The sequence below is a fragment of the Mycotypha africana genome, assembly GCF_025528875.1.
Source record: "Mycotypha africana strain NRRL 2978 chromosome Unknown BDF20scaffold_3, whole genome shotgun sequence".
NCBI lineage: Eukaryota > Fungi > Mucoromycota > Mucoromycetes > Mucorales > Mycotyphaceae > Mycotypha > Mycotypha africana.
In genome coordinates this window covers 785,707-799,956 of record NW_026515727.1, presented here as the reverse complement: position 1 = coordinate 799,956, position 14,250 = coordinate 785,707, and the positions used below count along the sequence as shown (strand labels likewise).

Genomic DNA, 14,250 nt, shown 5'->3' with positions numbered 1-14,250 from the left:
TGAAGTAATACATTCAAAATCTTTTGTAATCACCATTATTGTGTAAAACTAAGTCAACGTAAAATACTGCAACTAGAGTATTCAGTGCAAGTGTTAATATTTACTGTATTCTGATTTTCCAAAATTTATGAGATTAACCAATTTATTACTCTGCATTGGAGTGATGACGTTGGTTTTCATGATTGTGGTATCCAACAAAGAAGCGAAGGAATGGTTTTTTTTTGTTCCCTACAGAAAGATGACTTTTATTTACAGAGTAATTGTTTACTTATTTCTCTTTGTGGTTCTAGATTTATTTCTCTTCGCGGGTGTGAATGACATTTCCATTCCGCCCAAAGCAGTTCGTGACATTTTATGACCTTCATTTCTACGACCAGACTCTTCAGATCGTAACCTCGAGCCGAAGGACTTCTTGGTATCATTTTTGCTCGTTAGCTTTCCACCAATTGTACCCATACGCATTTCCAGGTGTTTCTTCTTTGATGTAGTGCCAGATCGTACGGAGGTATTTGCACCTTTCTTGTCCCGAACTTGCAATCCTCTTTCTTTACGAATTTTTGATACAATATCATCTTCACTATCTGAACCCTTGTCTGACACATCATTGCTACTGTCTGTATCATTTGCAAGACCTTCATCATCCATGTCCATTGGCTCTGCAGGTTCCTCTTCGTCCTCGTTATCTGTATCATCTCTTCGTCTCTGTTTCTATTACATCATAGTCAAATATAACAAAGATAAATATATATACATATGTAAACAGTTGATGCAATATTTTTCGACACTTACAGCGGCTGCGGGATGCAATAATTGATATTCTTTCGATGTTTCATCAACTTGGAAATCAGGATCGGCAAACATATCAGCGAAACGATTATCTGAGAGGAGGTCATTTTTGACCTTCTTGTCAGATTTCTCGGACATCAATTGTTTAGCTAATTCCTTATTAACACTTGGCAACTGCTTAACAGCACGGATACGAGATGAACGCTCCTTTTCAATCTTTTCCTTAACCACACGTTCACGGTAATCATCATATGCAAAGGGATTAGCAATAAGTCTTGCCTTTTCGTACAAACGTAAATCGACAAAGAAACCATGCATATAAGCTTTGAGTACATTTGTTCCCATGAGATGCTCCAAACCAAGAGCCGCCAATTCCTTTCGAGTAACAAATTTGTATTCGTCGTAGATATCGCGATTGGGATTTTCTTCCATTTCTTCTGTGAGATTTTCGAGGAAAGAGGCCCAGCGAGGGGCAGGGCCCAACTGGGGAATATAATAGGCACCCATTTGTATACCTTCATTTGCTGTAAATATCAGACCGCTGTCCTCCACAATTGTCACATCATTAATATCTGTTTCTGGTTCAACTGAAGTGAAATGTTTGCCGGTGGCACGATCCCAAACCTTTACAATCTTATTATCAGCCACAATGACTTTATCTCCTGTTGTACCCAATTCTGTAGCTCCGGTAGGACCTTTGTGGAAATGGATGCTTTTGATTGCAAAGCCATACTGATGATCTTTTACTAATGTTGGTATGCTGGAACGTAAATCGTATAATAGTGTGTGGCCTGTTGTTGTGCCAACACCCATGGTCAAACCGTCTGATTTGAATTTGAGTGCTGATACTTCTAAAGGTGAATCATCATCTCTACCATATGCTGCTGGTACTTCCAAATTTGATAAAATACCCACTCTAGATTTGGAACGAGGATCCCATAATTCAACTGTGCCTTTTGTTGTACCCATACCAAAGAGTTGATGTGCTGGGTTAATTTCAATACAGTTAACACCGTCTTCGGCATCCGTTTGGATCGAATTCAAAAATCGACCTTGATCTAAATTGAGTCTATATACTTCTGACCCTGATGCAGTGAGTAATAAATCGCAGGAAGGGAAATGATAGGCAAGATCACGACCGAACTTGGGAATACGGGTACGATAATGGATACCGCCCTGAGCATGGAGTTCGACGGATCGATCATCTTGTAATAATGCCTGTTTAGTCCAGTCATCCGAAAGAATCTATCAACCAAAAATTCAATTAGTATGTCTCAAAATACAATGATATTTTTCTCACAAGACTTATATACCTCAAAATTGACAGTTTCTGCGTCAGTATGTCTTTCGAACTTCATTGACATATCAGCATATTCAAATACTCTCATCTGAGGTTTGTAGGTACCAGTTGCTACTACAAATTTTCCATCACGAGTCGTTTTAATACGATTAGAAGCTTCAGGAAACTCAAAGTCCTGGATGAGTTCAACTCTTGTACGATAATCTAGTTGTTCATGAGAACGAATAATGTTAAATCTTAACGATCGATGAGGCCAATGTACTACGATTCAGCGATAACTTACCAAAATCTTTCTTTAAGGCTTTCTTCTTCTTTCGTACGAGCCAATCGGGTATAGATCTGGAGCCAAGACCACCAGAAACGGTGTAGACTTTAACATTATTGGCTGTAGTTACTTGCAAGACCATCGGAAACGGAGTGTATGTTGAATGGCAAAAAAAAAGGATACTTAATTGTCAAATCGACAAAATTGATGATTCCACTAGCATTTTGCTCGAAATGGAAATTTAAGAGACAGGCAACACCGCCACAGAAAAGCGATTAACAGTCACGGCAGTAATTCATGCAACAGATACTGCGGTTACACCTGTTTTATGCCTCTTCTCCAAAGTATCAAAGCTTTCTACTGTTGAGTAGGTTAAGAAAGACGCACATACTACTTGAATAATTTTGAAGTAAGCCTCTTATTGATTTCTTATTCTACCGTTTTGATTTCTCCATATATTCACAATTACAGTTTGATTTGAATGAGTATTTTCATTATTGAAGACATGTAAGAAGTGGATGAGCACGGTACAATTCGAGCAAAAAACCTGTGCAGCTAATGAAATGTCGTATTGAGTGCAGATCAAGGGGGACAGGCCATGCTGTCACAGCACTGGAAAAGCCCGATTTTTTTTTTTTTTTTTTTTTTTTCCCTCTCGTTTCAAATTACTTGCTTTCCTAATCCAAGTTCTTTTTTTTTTTACTATCTTTCTTCGTCTTCTTTATTATTTTGTTGAAACTGTTTTAGTTTATACGTATGATCTTACTAACAGAAAGCAACTTCTCTACTGTACATATCGATTGTGAAGCGATTCGCAGCAAGAAAAGAAGACGCATTCAACAATCCATATCAACTGAGCATCTTTACAATGGAACAACAGCAGGCGCAGTATCGGCAGCCTTTTCACAAAACCACAACAATAGCATGTTAACGACAGAGGAGTTGACTGATGCTAATACCGGCATGGATTGTAACGATAATTTTTCAGCAGCATTAATAAGCCAGCGTTCAACAGAACTGGTAGCACCAGATTTCAATTGTGCGGCAGTTTTCAACAATGAAATTTTCCGTTTACAGTTGTCAAACTTACTGAATACACATAAAGCAGTAGTTCTCTTTTTTTACGAATCTGATTTGTATGTTCCGGCAATTCTTTTATGCTTAAAATAATGTAATGGCTGAACTAATAACATTTTGATCTCGCTAGTACACCAAGTGCTGTTAATGATATCTCTCTGATCAGGTTAGGATGAAAAAAAAAAAAGAAAAAGAAGAGATAGAAAAGGCCCTTCGTCTAACGTATTAACCCACTCATTCAATCTAGTCGACATTATGAGCGGTTACAACACTTGAATTCAGTGCCATTGGCGATGTCGACAGATACGGAAATGGTGCATGCAGCTTTTTTAAGGTCTTCGCTTACATTTTCACCTCCATTTCCACTAGGTATTTTGCAATGGCTAAGAATAAGTAATATCGTGCTTTCAAAGTACTTTTTTAACTGATCTACATGCTTTACGTTTCCTTTTTGACATAGTTGCCGATACAACGCGTTCTGTATCACGCCATTTTAATGTAATTAATCCTGATTCCGGTTTGACACAAAGATCAGCATTTATCATTGATCGGTCACGAAAAGTTCGCTTTTCTTTTGTTTTGGAAGATAGTAGACTGTCACATTCCATAGATACCATTTGTAATATAGTAAGTGTATCTATGTTGTTGATTCAACTAAACACTATTGCTGACTCGCGATGATCTTTTTTGTTTAGCTTCAGAGTTTTTAATGCTTGTTAGCAGTCTCACGTAGTCTCGCAAAATCTTGCAACAAAGGATAGCACAACTGTCCTTTCTATTATTATTATTATTATTTTCATCATTATTTATGCATACACATATATTCAACAATTGGCACTCAGTAGATACAAACAAGGCATCCCATTGCCCCAAATAAATGCCCCGAGAATTTGAAAGGATAGCAGTAAGGTTGTGTGATTTGCGTTTACGCAAAGTAAGGGAATGCCGCGAAGGTTTTGTGTACAGTTGAATTACGAATGTTTAGTATTTACAGAATGATGTATTATAGCCAAAAAATGGCTTGGAAAAGAAAGTATCTAATCAACTTTCATCAACTCTTCGATCACAGTGCTACCTCTCAGCGAGGTTACGATATGAGTTATAAAGTCAATAATGTTAGACTCGCGTTGAACATGCTTATCTAAAAAGATAATGATAAAGACAGCGTGTCTATCGATGCGCATCAAATAGTACGTACTGTTGATGGTATTGTCTAGAAAATGGACAGGGGCCGCTTTTGGATCGCTGAGCTTTTGTTTACTTCCTTGTATGATGGAAATAATATTAGGCAGATGCTTGAACGGATGTTCCTGTTGACATAAAATAGATATTCAATTCATTTTATGATCTTTATTGTTGAGTCAACGTTATTATCAAGGCTTCTTACCTGCGGATGACTATAAATAAATGGAAATGAATGTATGCCTTGAGGAGCTTCATAAGGGGTATCTGGACAGGCATAGCCTTGAGGGAAGAATGGCGTGTCATCAGTCACTTCGTATACTAAACTGATTCTATACGCGCCAAATTTTTTTCTAAACGCTGCGATTCTATCCCAGCAGTGTGGTAAAAATTAAACAGTTATTTCACTATTGTGTGCTAAAAGGATGTTGCTATATTTACTGCTCATGATAGTTTATCGAAAGCCCAGTCCAAAGGGTTTTTTCGGGATCATTTTTGTTCAACATGGCCTCTTTTTCAAGTAATATAGTGTTGAAATACAGCGCCATTTTTGATGTGAGGTTTCCAAGTACTCGAGTGTGCCATTTAATTGTATTAGGCCAGGTTTCTTCCTGTTTATGATGCGCTTTTGACTTTTTTTTTTTTTTCGTAAAAGAAAAAACCATATTATTTGATCTGCACACTTTTTTTTTTCGGGCTATCAATATTGTATATGTTCATACCTCTAACTGACCAAACAACTGAAAACGCCAGCCAGATGTTTCTTTAGCTTCTGCTGATTTAGAAGGAGTTTTCTGAACGGGATAAGATCAGCCTTCGTCTAACACAATCTATAACACTATGTTTCCTTTGAAAATGTGCGTCTCTGTACCTCTGGATACTCCTGTTCTAGACAAAACTTTTTCCATTCAGTGATTTCTTGTTTCGCCTCGAAGAGCGACAAGCAAGCATCTTGGAATGAATAGCGCGTGATGGCTATCCTTGCTCGTATCAAACATGTAAGGATTGTAATTTCTTTTTCTACACTTAGTCCCAGCAACTCTAAATCCTTGGATAGTCCCATATCTAGAATCCTGGTTTGAACAGCTTCCAGTTCCAATAAAATATCAGCGAATTCGCCCTTAAGCGACTGGGCTAATATGGATTGATATAATAGGATCATTTCACGCCGAGTTTGGCAAAAATTTATCAGAGCATCCAGTATGTTGCTCAAATATTCCTTTTCTTCAGCAGGAAGTGTGGTCGACGTTGCTATGGTTAACTTTTCTTTTAAAAGCTCATTTGCAATGTTGCTGTACACGATTTCTAAGGACTAAGTTTCAGTGTAAAAGGTACGTTACTGACAGATTCTCGCTAGAAAGAGAGAGTGGGGATGGTAGGTGCCTTTCACTCTATACTTTACGCTATCTTTTCGCATAACAAACCATCGTGATCTGAGAAATTGTATTTGAGAGTAAGATGTCTCGCAATGAGTCAGTTTACTTAATTGGTAAAAGATCGACTGATGAGCCTGCAAGAACACAGATTGTCAGTTCAAAAGAATAGTATATAACGGAAAGGCCATCAATCTAAGGCTTTTTAGAGGTGGAGGTATAAAATACCTTTGCAGATTTTGAAATTAGCTTGGCAACAGCAGCATAGTCAAAAGCACCCAATGCTTTGAATATATGCTGGAAGTTACTCTTCATGCGGAAGAAGCTGGATAATTAAATTTTTGTCCTTCGGTTGTTATTGTGCTTCTGAGGCTTTCTGACAGTTGGACTGTCTGTTTCTTCGTGATGTTGTGTGGTAATTTTGTGTGTTCTAAAAGCAATATCGTAAGAAAATGGAACAGTCTCTTTCCTCTAGTCTCACTCATGTATGTGAGGAAATTGAATGTCCATAACCAAAAAATAAATGTCACTAAGCCAAAAATTTATGACACTAAACCAGAAAAAAATTGTCCCAAAAAGAAATCTATTTGTCCCTTTATGTCTACAAATTTTGTCCTTTTGAAGTAAAAGTGTCACAACTTACATCAAATTGAAGTATTTTGACTTAGTTTTTGGACCTCTTCGTTTTCCTTTTTTTGGTCCAGAAAGACGACATTATTGCTCGGACCGGACTATGATAGTTGCGGTACTTGCGATACTTGCGATACTTGCGGTACTTGCCAGTCCGAACAAAATGTTTTCACTAAATCAAAATGTTGGTTCACTCAAAACTAAAATATCGCCCGTGCAGGAACAATTAATGTTGTCTTCATAGAAACTAAAATATGTTTAAGATGTTTTAAAAGGAGTTTATTATAATAATTACTACCAAATCATACACATCATTTGATAGAACTTGCTTATTGTTGTAAACAGAGCAATAGTTACTGACTCTCACTACACAGAACTGTAAACTCTTAATATGAATCACCAGGAACATCTGCTCCTACTGTAATTCTCATAACTACATTTTTAAGGTTGTACAATGATATGAATTAAGATTTCAATTATTATATATAATAAGGTTACCATCTGAATGAATTATATCTACAGAATGTCACACCTTGAAAGAATAGACTCAATTACCAAGCAGCTGGAATAATACTCATGAGAAAAAAAGTCAATTAAGATTATAAATTATTGAAGACGCGATATTTCTTTCAAATCATTGCTGTTGTTAATAAAGTAACCCCTTTTCCAGTCTTGTTCAATTTATTGATTTTTTATATAAGTTTTTACGTATCCAAGAACTTCAGTTACATCACTTATGCGCATCTCTAATTCTACTGGATTGAGTTCTGGTGGGTATGCTGTCAGGTAAATATACTTGTAACCTCTTATCAGGATTTTTGTTTTGCATAATTAGTTTAGACTTCTGAACAGAGAGGTTAACTATGTCGATTTACAGCCCTTTCATATCATGAATATCATCTAAATTGTCGAGGAGTTAGCTAATTAGTTTTATATACTGACTAGAGGTGGTTTTTTAGGAGGCGTATGACGTTCGGAATACTCAGAATGATTTTAAGGTACAATAATAGTACAATATAATATTCTAGTTTCAATCTTATGCATTTAATCACACATTGTAACAATGTAATAAAAAATACACGTATGAAAGGGATTTATTTTGGTTTAGTAAAGGGTTTACAAGCAATACGCAATAAAGTTGTTCAGCATAAGTAATAAAAAACATTTACAATCTGTCGTTTAGAAATGCATCTTTTAAAGATAGAGGGCTTCCAAATCTGCTAAACAATCCGTCGCTCAGTCCTGATGTATAACAAGCTGACCAGTTCATTCTTCCTGGTATATTATTTCTAAAATTCTTGACAAAAAACAAATCAGCGCTCTCAACAATTTCAATTGGGGTGACAGTAGCGTCTTGTTCCTTTTCGAAAAAAAGTTTTCGGCGTTTCTCGGTAAACTCCAATCCATTTTTCGCATAAGCTCTTAGTGAACTTTCTGAATTTTCATGTGCACAGTTCACAATTTTTTCGAACTGTTTGTTCGTTTTGTCAAGAACATCATTTGCCAAATCGGTCAAGGTGTTTTCAATTGTAGCATACTGCAAAAAAGAGCGATAGGCAATTTTGTAAATTTTTCTGAGCTCCTCATCTTCACTCTCGTCCAAAGCCATGATACTTTTTTGTTGACTGCATAAAAAATAACTTAATGCTATAATAGGTGTCATAGTAGATTCATCAGTTACAAAAGATGAAATTGAGTCCAAACTGTAGAATTGAATAAAATGTGCCCAGTATTGTTTGTGTGTTGTATAATAAGGATAACCTTCCTCTATAGCAAAATCATTCATGAGCGCTTTACTTGAAAATCCCTTGATAACAAAGACGATGACTTTTGGAAATACTTTGTACGCATCATGAACATTCAAACAGTATCGATTAATTCTTTTTATGAAAGAGATATCAACAATTTGTTGTATTTCAACAATTATTGGCAAGGTGGTTTCTGTTGGCTTATTTGTTTTAGGAATGTAGAGAATGTCTGATTTCCTTCCGTCAGAAAACTCATTAGAGGAAACACAATATAAAGAACCGTTAACATGGCCATCTCATGTAAAAGCATTTAGGAACCTTCAAAATTCTGTCAGTCAGTATTGAAATACAATCTTACCAGTAGCTGCTTTAACAACGATGTTTACAATTTCGTCTTCCCTAAAAAGTAATTTACTTGAAAGATCAGCCCCTGGGCGTCTTGGTAGAGTTATAGTAAGAACATCAGAAAGATCGTCATCTAGATTAGAGTTTGTTTCTAAATAAAGTTATGAGATTCTTTATGCTTAAAGTTGAAGACATTGGCTAGTAACATACGCGACATTTTGAATAAAAGTGAAAACTATTATATATCTTGAAGATAGAAGTACAAAATTTTAAATACATGCTAACAAGACAAAAAAATACCCCTAAAACGTTTTACCCTAAGGTGAGTACCGCAAATATCGCAAGTATCGCAAGTATCGCAAGTGTGGTATTTGACGACTTGTAGAGTTAAATATCACTTAGTTAAAACAATAAAAAGTTAACGAGATCAAACTAGTAGGTCTTTATTTGAATCAAGTTAAGTTCAAAGAGAAGAAAAATATCTACTGCAAAAATTTAAATATCTTCTTCATATTGCGGAACCTAGAAACTGACAGCTGAGTTATTCTACTCAAAGAAGACGTACGTCTTCTGAACCGTAAAAGAATAGAATTCTCCCTTGAGGAGATTACGCATCTACCCGGAGCGGGTGGACTTGTAAACGTATCCATGGCTTGATCTAGTGACCATGCAACTAACCTATTTTTCCGTGCTAACCATTATGTAGCACTGCTTGCAGGAAAATAGAATTAATTAGGAAAATATTATTCGTGCGTGGTGTTTGAGTTGAGTGAACAGTTATTGTAAAGGATGATCACAAACTATTATCTTGTAATCATTCTTTATGCCGAAGGCAGAGAATAGTCCTTATAACCTATTATACCTTGGTGTTGAATCAATATATCCTGCATGTCCATATATTAATTCTACTATATATCCCATGTCATATAGTAACGTATTATAGCAAAATAAGTAAACTATATATCCTAAATGACAACCTGTTCAGCCTTATACGAGGTAGCTATTCTCGTATAAGAATCATCACTTATTCTATATTCGTTTCCTACTCTACTTTATAATATTTCAGCAGTAATGAGGTGTGAGGATCTTGTATAATTTGTATACGAGTTCTCCACATCTCATATGATGCTGTCAACTAAACACAACACTTAATTCACGGTACTCATATATTAGAGTTTATGTAGTTTCTAATTATTTCTGGTTTGCAATATTGTATAATTCATCTTTATCCTTCATAAAGTGAATTATATCTTCAATATTTGTATATCATCTACCCTCAAATACGACAGCAAGTACCGCAAGTATCGCAAGTATCGCAAGTACCGCAAGTATCGCAAGTACCGCAACTATCATAGTCCGGTCCGAGCAAGAATGTCGTCTTTCTGGACCAAAAAAAGGAAAACGAAGAGGTCCAAAAACTAAGTCAAAATAAAATTTGTAGACATAAAGGGACAAATAGATTTCTTTTTGGGACAATTTTTTTCTGGTTTAGTGTCATAAATTTTTGGCTTAGTGACATTTATTTTTTGGTTATGGACATTCAATTTCCTCAAAGTGACAAAATTTACCGTTCTCAATGTACTCTACTAACTACAGCACAAATCTAGGCTTTAGGCTTGTTGTTTGCTAGTTACACATTTCTGTATACTTTATAGAAAGGCAAAGGGGATGCACCTTTTTTGCTCAAGTAAGGAAAGAAACTGGGATTACAAAAAAGGTTTGACTTTGTTCCGCGGAATCATGTTGCAATAAAAATAGGTTTTTAGTTAATGCTGACGCCCCCCTTTCCACTATGATGTTAGGATTGTCTTATTTGCCTCTTCTTGCCCGCTGCACGGCAACGTCAGAAATGACGCGGATGGTTTCTCTTCACAAGTATACTTGCCTTCTTTCTAGTCGTAGCCTAGAGTGACATAAACATAAATAGTAGCAATAAAAGCAACTATCGGCTCCTGATCTCTATGAAATACGACACTAGTCATAGAAAATCCAGCTCTTCTAGCCCCTCCTTCCCCATTTTAAAAAAATATTGATTCATTAAAGATGATAAATCATTCAACTCATTGGTCAACAGATCTATGAGCGCCCAACTTTTTGCAGACGTGGGAGAAACACTAGGAAGCCAGACACAAAATTAAAAAAAAACCAGTTGCTCCAAAAAAAAGCGGGGTAGCTTGTGTACAATTGTGTGTGTGATTCAGTGAAACAATACGGTCAAAATCCATATATCAAACATTTTTTTAATCGTAGCCTTAAACTTTGAACCATTCAAACGGATGGGTTAGATACTCAACTTTTAGGTGATTCAATTGCATGGTATTTACTGACTATTCGCTGCTTGCGCTTTCATACTGCTGTAAGTAAAAGATAAACAATGTTACTTGGCAAGTGTAGTCATACTCAATAAGCCTACTTTTGTATTACTTTCTGGAAATCTTGGATCAGCTTAAGCGCTGTCTACAGTATATTATGCGTCAATAGGCGATTCGCTGAATCAAAGACGGCCTGTGGGGCAATCTGTTTAACAATAGCATTAGTAAGGCGGTAACAATGAAAACAATTCATCCGAGGAACTGCAACAGCGTTTTGAGTGCATTAGGCAACCAAAAATACATATCGTACTGCTTCGTACAGGTCACCCAAAAAAAAAAAAAAGACAAGATTAACTTCGTTATCAATAAACAATATCACCAATCTGGCATTCAGCAAAAGAACAATAATCCATATTTCCTCATTCTCAGATGCTTCGCACAATTCGATGGATCATTGCAAAGTGACAAAATTTACCGTTCTCATTGTACTTCATATGAAACCTTATGAATCAGCAAATCTATACACACTAGACAAAAGGACTAAAGTTTGAATGACGATGGGTTTGTCTTGAACAGGCTGGCCTGACTAAACAATTTAAGCGGAGAAATTCGGGTGTGTGTCTGTGTGTGTGTGTATGTATATGTGTTGTGTTTTAGAAGGGTTCAAAGGGCCCTCTCCAATATGCACACATCACACGCATAAATAAGGTAAATGTGCATTACATGCTTTTGGACTTGAACCTTTAAATAGGAGTTTATTGAGTCATCATCACTCTTTGAGTTCTTTCTCTTCCTTTCTTGTTCTTTTTCAAACAGCCCATCGAAACCTTTGATAGCTTTAAATACTTTACTTGAATGATAAAAAGCATATAACATCCACTCCATTTATACAACCAACCTCCTTCCCCTACAAAATATTTCTACTCTTTCTTCTTACTCTTCTACTACTACTACTTCTCCTCTTCTTCTTCTTCTTCAGCTTCTTTTTCCTACTTCATCAAGTGAAAGCCTTGTTCTCAACAAAAAAAAGAAATGCTTAACGATCAAAAAACGACCATCATGGATAATTACGATCCAGCACACAAGACATCAAGTGTAGTCAGTACAGCCAGTGATGCCTCTTCTTTGTGGGACCCATTGCCATGTCTTTCTTCTGGTCTCATCGAATCAAAGGCCAGTGTATACGATGTAGAAGACTTCCAAGCATCTCAATTCCTCAACTACGATGGTTGTTATGATGGTAATAAGCATAGAGTATACATTTCAAGACGCTCTTCTACAAATGTATCTCATATATCTACTTTGAAAAGCTTCTTTATTTATTCAGGCAAAAGAGGAGTCGACGTTAACAAGCGACATGCTGATTCATAATGACAAAAGTCCAATGTCTGATATCTTGAATTCCTTCCTAAACGAGGAATTGTTAAAAAAGGTAATTTTTTCTCACAATGATGAGTCTTACTGTGGGTTACTCAAATGTTGGTTAATAGGAACAAGTAATTGATCACACGATGCCTACACCCGCTCTAAGTCATGGGAGTAGCAAAGAAGCTGTAGAAGAAGACATGGCTACTGCCATCACTACTGCTATCAGTAATGATAAAGACGTTGCCAGTGAAGAAGAACAGGCTAAAAATCAAGTCAAACCGACATCATCACCGCCCTCCTTACCAACAGAAACGCCCAAAGACGTAACAGAAAACGACCACACTGTGCCGGTCAGCACGATGGCTGCAACTAGTCTATCCTCTGATCAAAAGCGTGCAAATCATATCGCTTCAGAACAAAAAAGACGCAACATCATTCGTGGTGGATTTAAAGATTTAACAGAATTGATACCAACTTTGAAAGACATTAATAATTCAAAGAGCACAATTCTCTTTAAATCCGTTGATTACATCAAGCATTTGGAAAAAAGGAACAAATCCTTAAAAGAGCGTTTGTCTCTTTTGCAAGCTAAGGTGCAACAAAAACATCGACTTCAACGCCAACAACAAAAGATGCAGCAACGTCAACAACATCATTATCCTCTTCATCATGCTCCTCATTCTGACTTGTCTACGAACGCTACTATTGCCGCTTTATTGCTTCATAGAAACCAACAACGACAGTTGGAGATGCTTCAAGAGCAATTGAAACGACAACAAGAATTACTAGCAAAGCATAATATCCCTACTACTACTACTACTACCACTACTACTACTCCTACTCCTACTCCTACTACTACTGCTATTATCACTCCTGTGAACAAAACAACATTCTCTAGGCATCATCAACAACCATCATTCCATAGCCTGAATCATAACGTCAGTTATAACTCAATCTCTATTCCTGTTCTGAACGACACACCGACAACGTCAACGACCACCTCGCCGATACTTTTGAACGCATCTTTACCTTCTTGTTCAAACTCTTTTGTAAATAGTCATACTACTTCTTCTATCTCTTCCACAACTACTACAGCTGCTTTAGTTATACCTGCTTCTTTCGAAGACTACCAACAGTTGCAACCTCAGTACTCACAGCATTCGTCCAACAACAATTTCATTACACCGAGTTTCACAATCCCAGCAGATGAAAACTTTCATTATCATCAACAACAACAAAACGTTTACCGTGAGCGGCTATTAAGTTCTGGTAAATTGAATCATCTACGTGAAGACTTTGATTATATAATGTGATATTACGTTATTCTTTTTTTTTTTTTTTTTTTTCTCCCAATAAAATGTTCCATTCCTCTCACCTATCTGTCACTTTTATCTCTGTGCGCTCATTTGACGCGAAAAAGAAGAGAACGCTTGATGTCAAAAGTATAACATTGTGTTTAGCGGCAAAGGAAGCGCTCAGAGAGAAAAGTTAAGAGTTAGAGACGGTGGTAAGGCCTGACACAGAACAGCGCACCTATAGCATCACACTCGTGAAGTTACAATAATATGATAAATGGATTCGCTTCGATACAGAACGATCTTTTCCCGTTTGTATTTACTTGTAATAAAGAAAACAATGACCAAGCATTCCCAAATGCCTTCCTGGTAAAGCAAAATAAGAAATCATCGTTTGACGAGCCGTTTTTACGGATAAACGTAAAGATTAACTCTCTTTCCGCCTTCACACTTTCTCAATACAGTATGATTCAAAAGATGAAAAAAAAAAGGTCGGGTCGTATTAGAACACCCAATGTTTAATTGGGAAGCTGAGTTACTCCACCACAAGTACCCCACATTTGAGGGTT

General features: G+C 36.6%; 5 protein-coding genes across 5 annotated transcripts; 2 read left to right on the top strand and 3 right to left on the bottom strand.

The window, feature by feature from the left end:
* Positions 1 to 39: 39 nt before the first annotated feature.
* BDF20DRAFT_371796 (WD40-repeat-containing domain protein) lies at positions 40 to 2,683 on the bottom strand. Its single transcript, XM_053075306.1, has 5 exons — positions 2,370 to 2,683; positions 2,100 to 2,290; positions 790 to 2,031; positions 150 to 708; positions 40 to 72 (listed from the first exon to the last, which is right to left on the bottom strand). Exons 1-4 carry the CDS (start codon positions 2,491 to 2,493, stop codon positions 265 to 267), a joined length of 2,001 nt encoding a protein of 666 aa, XP_052938010.1. The 5' UTR covers positions 2,494 to 2,683; the 3' UTR covers positions 40 to 72; positions 150 to 264.
* Positions 2,684 to 3,011: 328 nt separating this feature from the next.
* On the top strand, positions 3,012 to 4,272 carry BDF20DRAFT_371752 (thioredoxin-like protein). Its single transcript, XM_053075305.1, has 5 exons — positions 3,012 to 3,487; positions 3,568 to 3,594; positions 3,676 to 3,797; positions 3,889 to 4,055; positions 4,124 to 4,272. Exons 1-5 carry the CDS (start codon positions 3,108 to 3,110, stop codon positions 4,136 to 4,138), a joined length of 711 nt encoding a protein of 236 aa, XP_052938009.1. The 5' UTR covers positions 3,012 to 3,107; the 3' UTR covers positions 4,139 to 4,272.
* BDF20DRAFT_934500 (uncharacterized protein) lies at positions 4,070 to 6,606 on the bottom strand. The gene is made up of 7 exons (XM_053084755.1): positions 6,212 to 6,606; positions 6,013 to 6,120; positions 5,482 to 5,922; positions 5,333 to 5,404; positions 5,052 to 5,242; positions 4,816 to 4,978; positions 4,070 to 4,738 (listed from the first exon to the last, which is right to left on the bottom strand). The coding sequence occupies exons 1-7, from the start codon at positions 6,296 to 6,298 to the stop codon at positions 4,466 to 4,468; spliced, it is 1,335 nt and encodes a 444-aa protein (XP_052938008.1). The 5' UTR covers positions 6,299 to 6,606; the 3' UTR covers positions 4,070 to 4,465.
* Positions 6,607 to 7,778: 1,172 nt separating this feature from the next.
* Positions 7,779 to 9,604, bottom strand: BDF20DRAFT_986131 (uncharacterized protein; the record flags this gene model as incomplete). The annotated part of the gene is made up of 5 exons (XM_053085207.1): positions 9,326 to 9,604; positions 9,023 to 9,084; positions 8,917 to 8,941; positions 8,720 to 8,857; positions 7,779 to 8,656 (listed from the first exon to the last, which is right to left on the bottom strand). Exons 1-5 carry the CDS (start codon positions 9,354 to 9,356, stop codon positions 7,779 to 7,781), a joined length of 1,134 nt encoding a protein of 377 aa, XP_052938007.1. The 5' UTR covers positions 9,357 to 9,604.
* Positions 9,605 to 12,159: 2,555 nt separating this feature from the next.
* Positions 12,160 to 13,735, top strand: BDF20DRAFT_371492 (uncharacterized protein). The gene is made up of 3 exons (XM_053075304.1): positions 12,160 to 12,258; positions 12,329 to 12,450; positions 12,550 to 13,735. Exon 3 carries the CDS (start codon positions 12,584 to 12,586, stop codon positions 13,697 to 13,699), a length of 1,116 nt encoding a protein of 371 aa, XP_052938006.1. The 5' UTR covers positions 12,160 to 12,258; positions 12,329 to 12,450; positions 12,550 to 12,583; the 3' UTR covers positions 13,700 to 13,735.
* Positions 13,736 to 14,250: the final 515 nt, after the last annotated feature.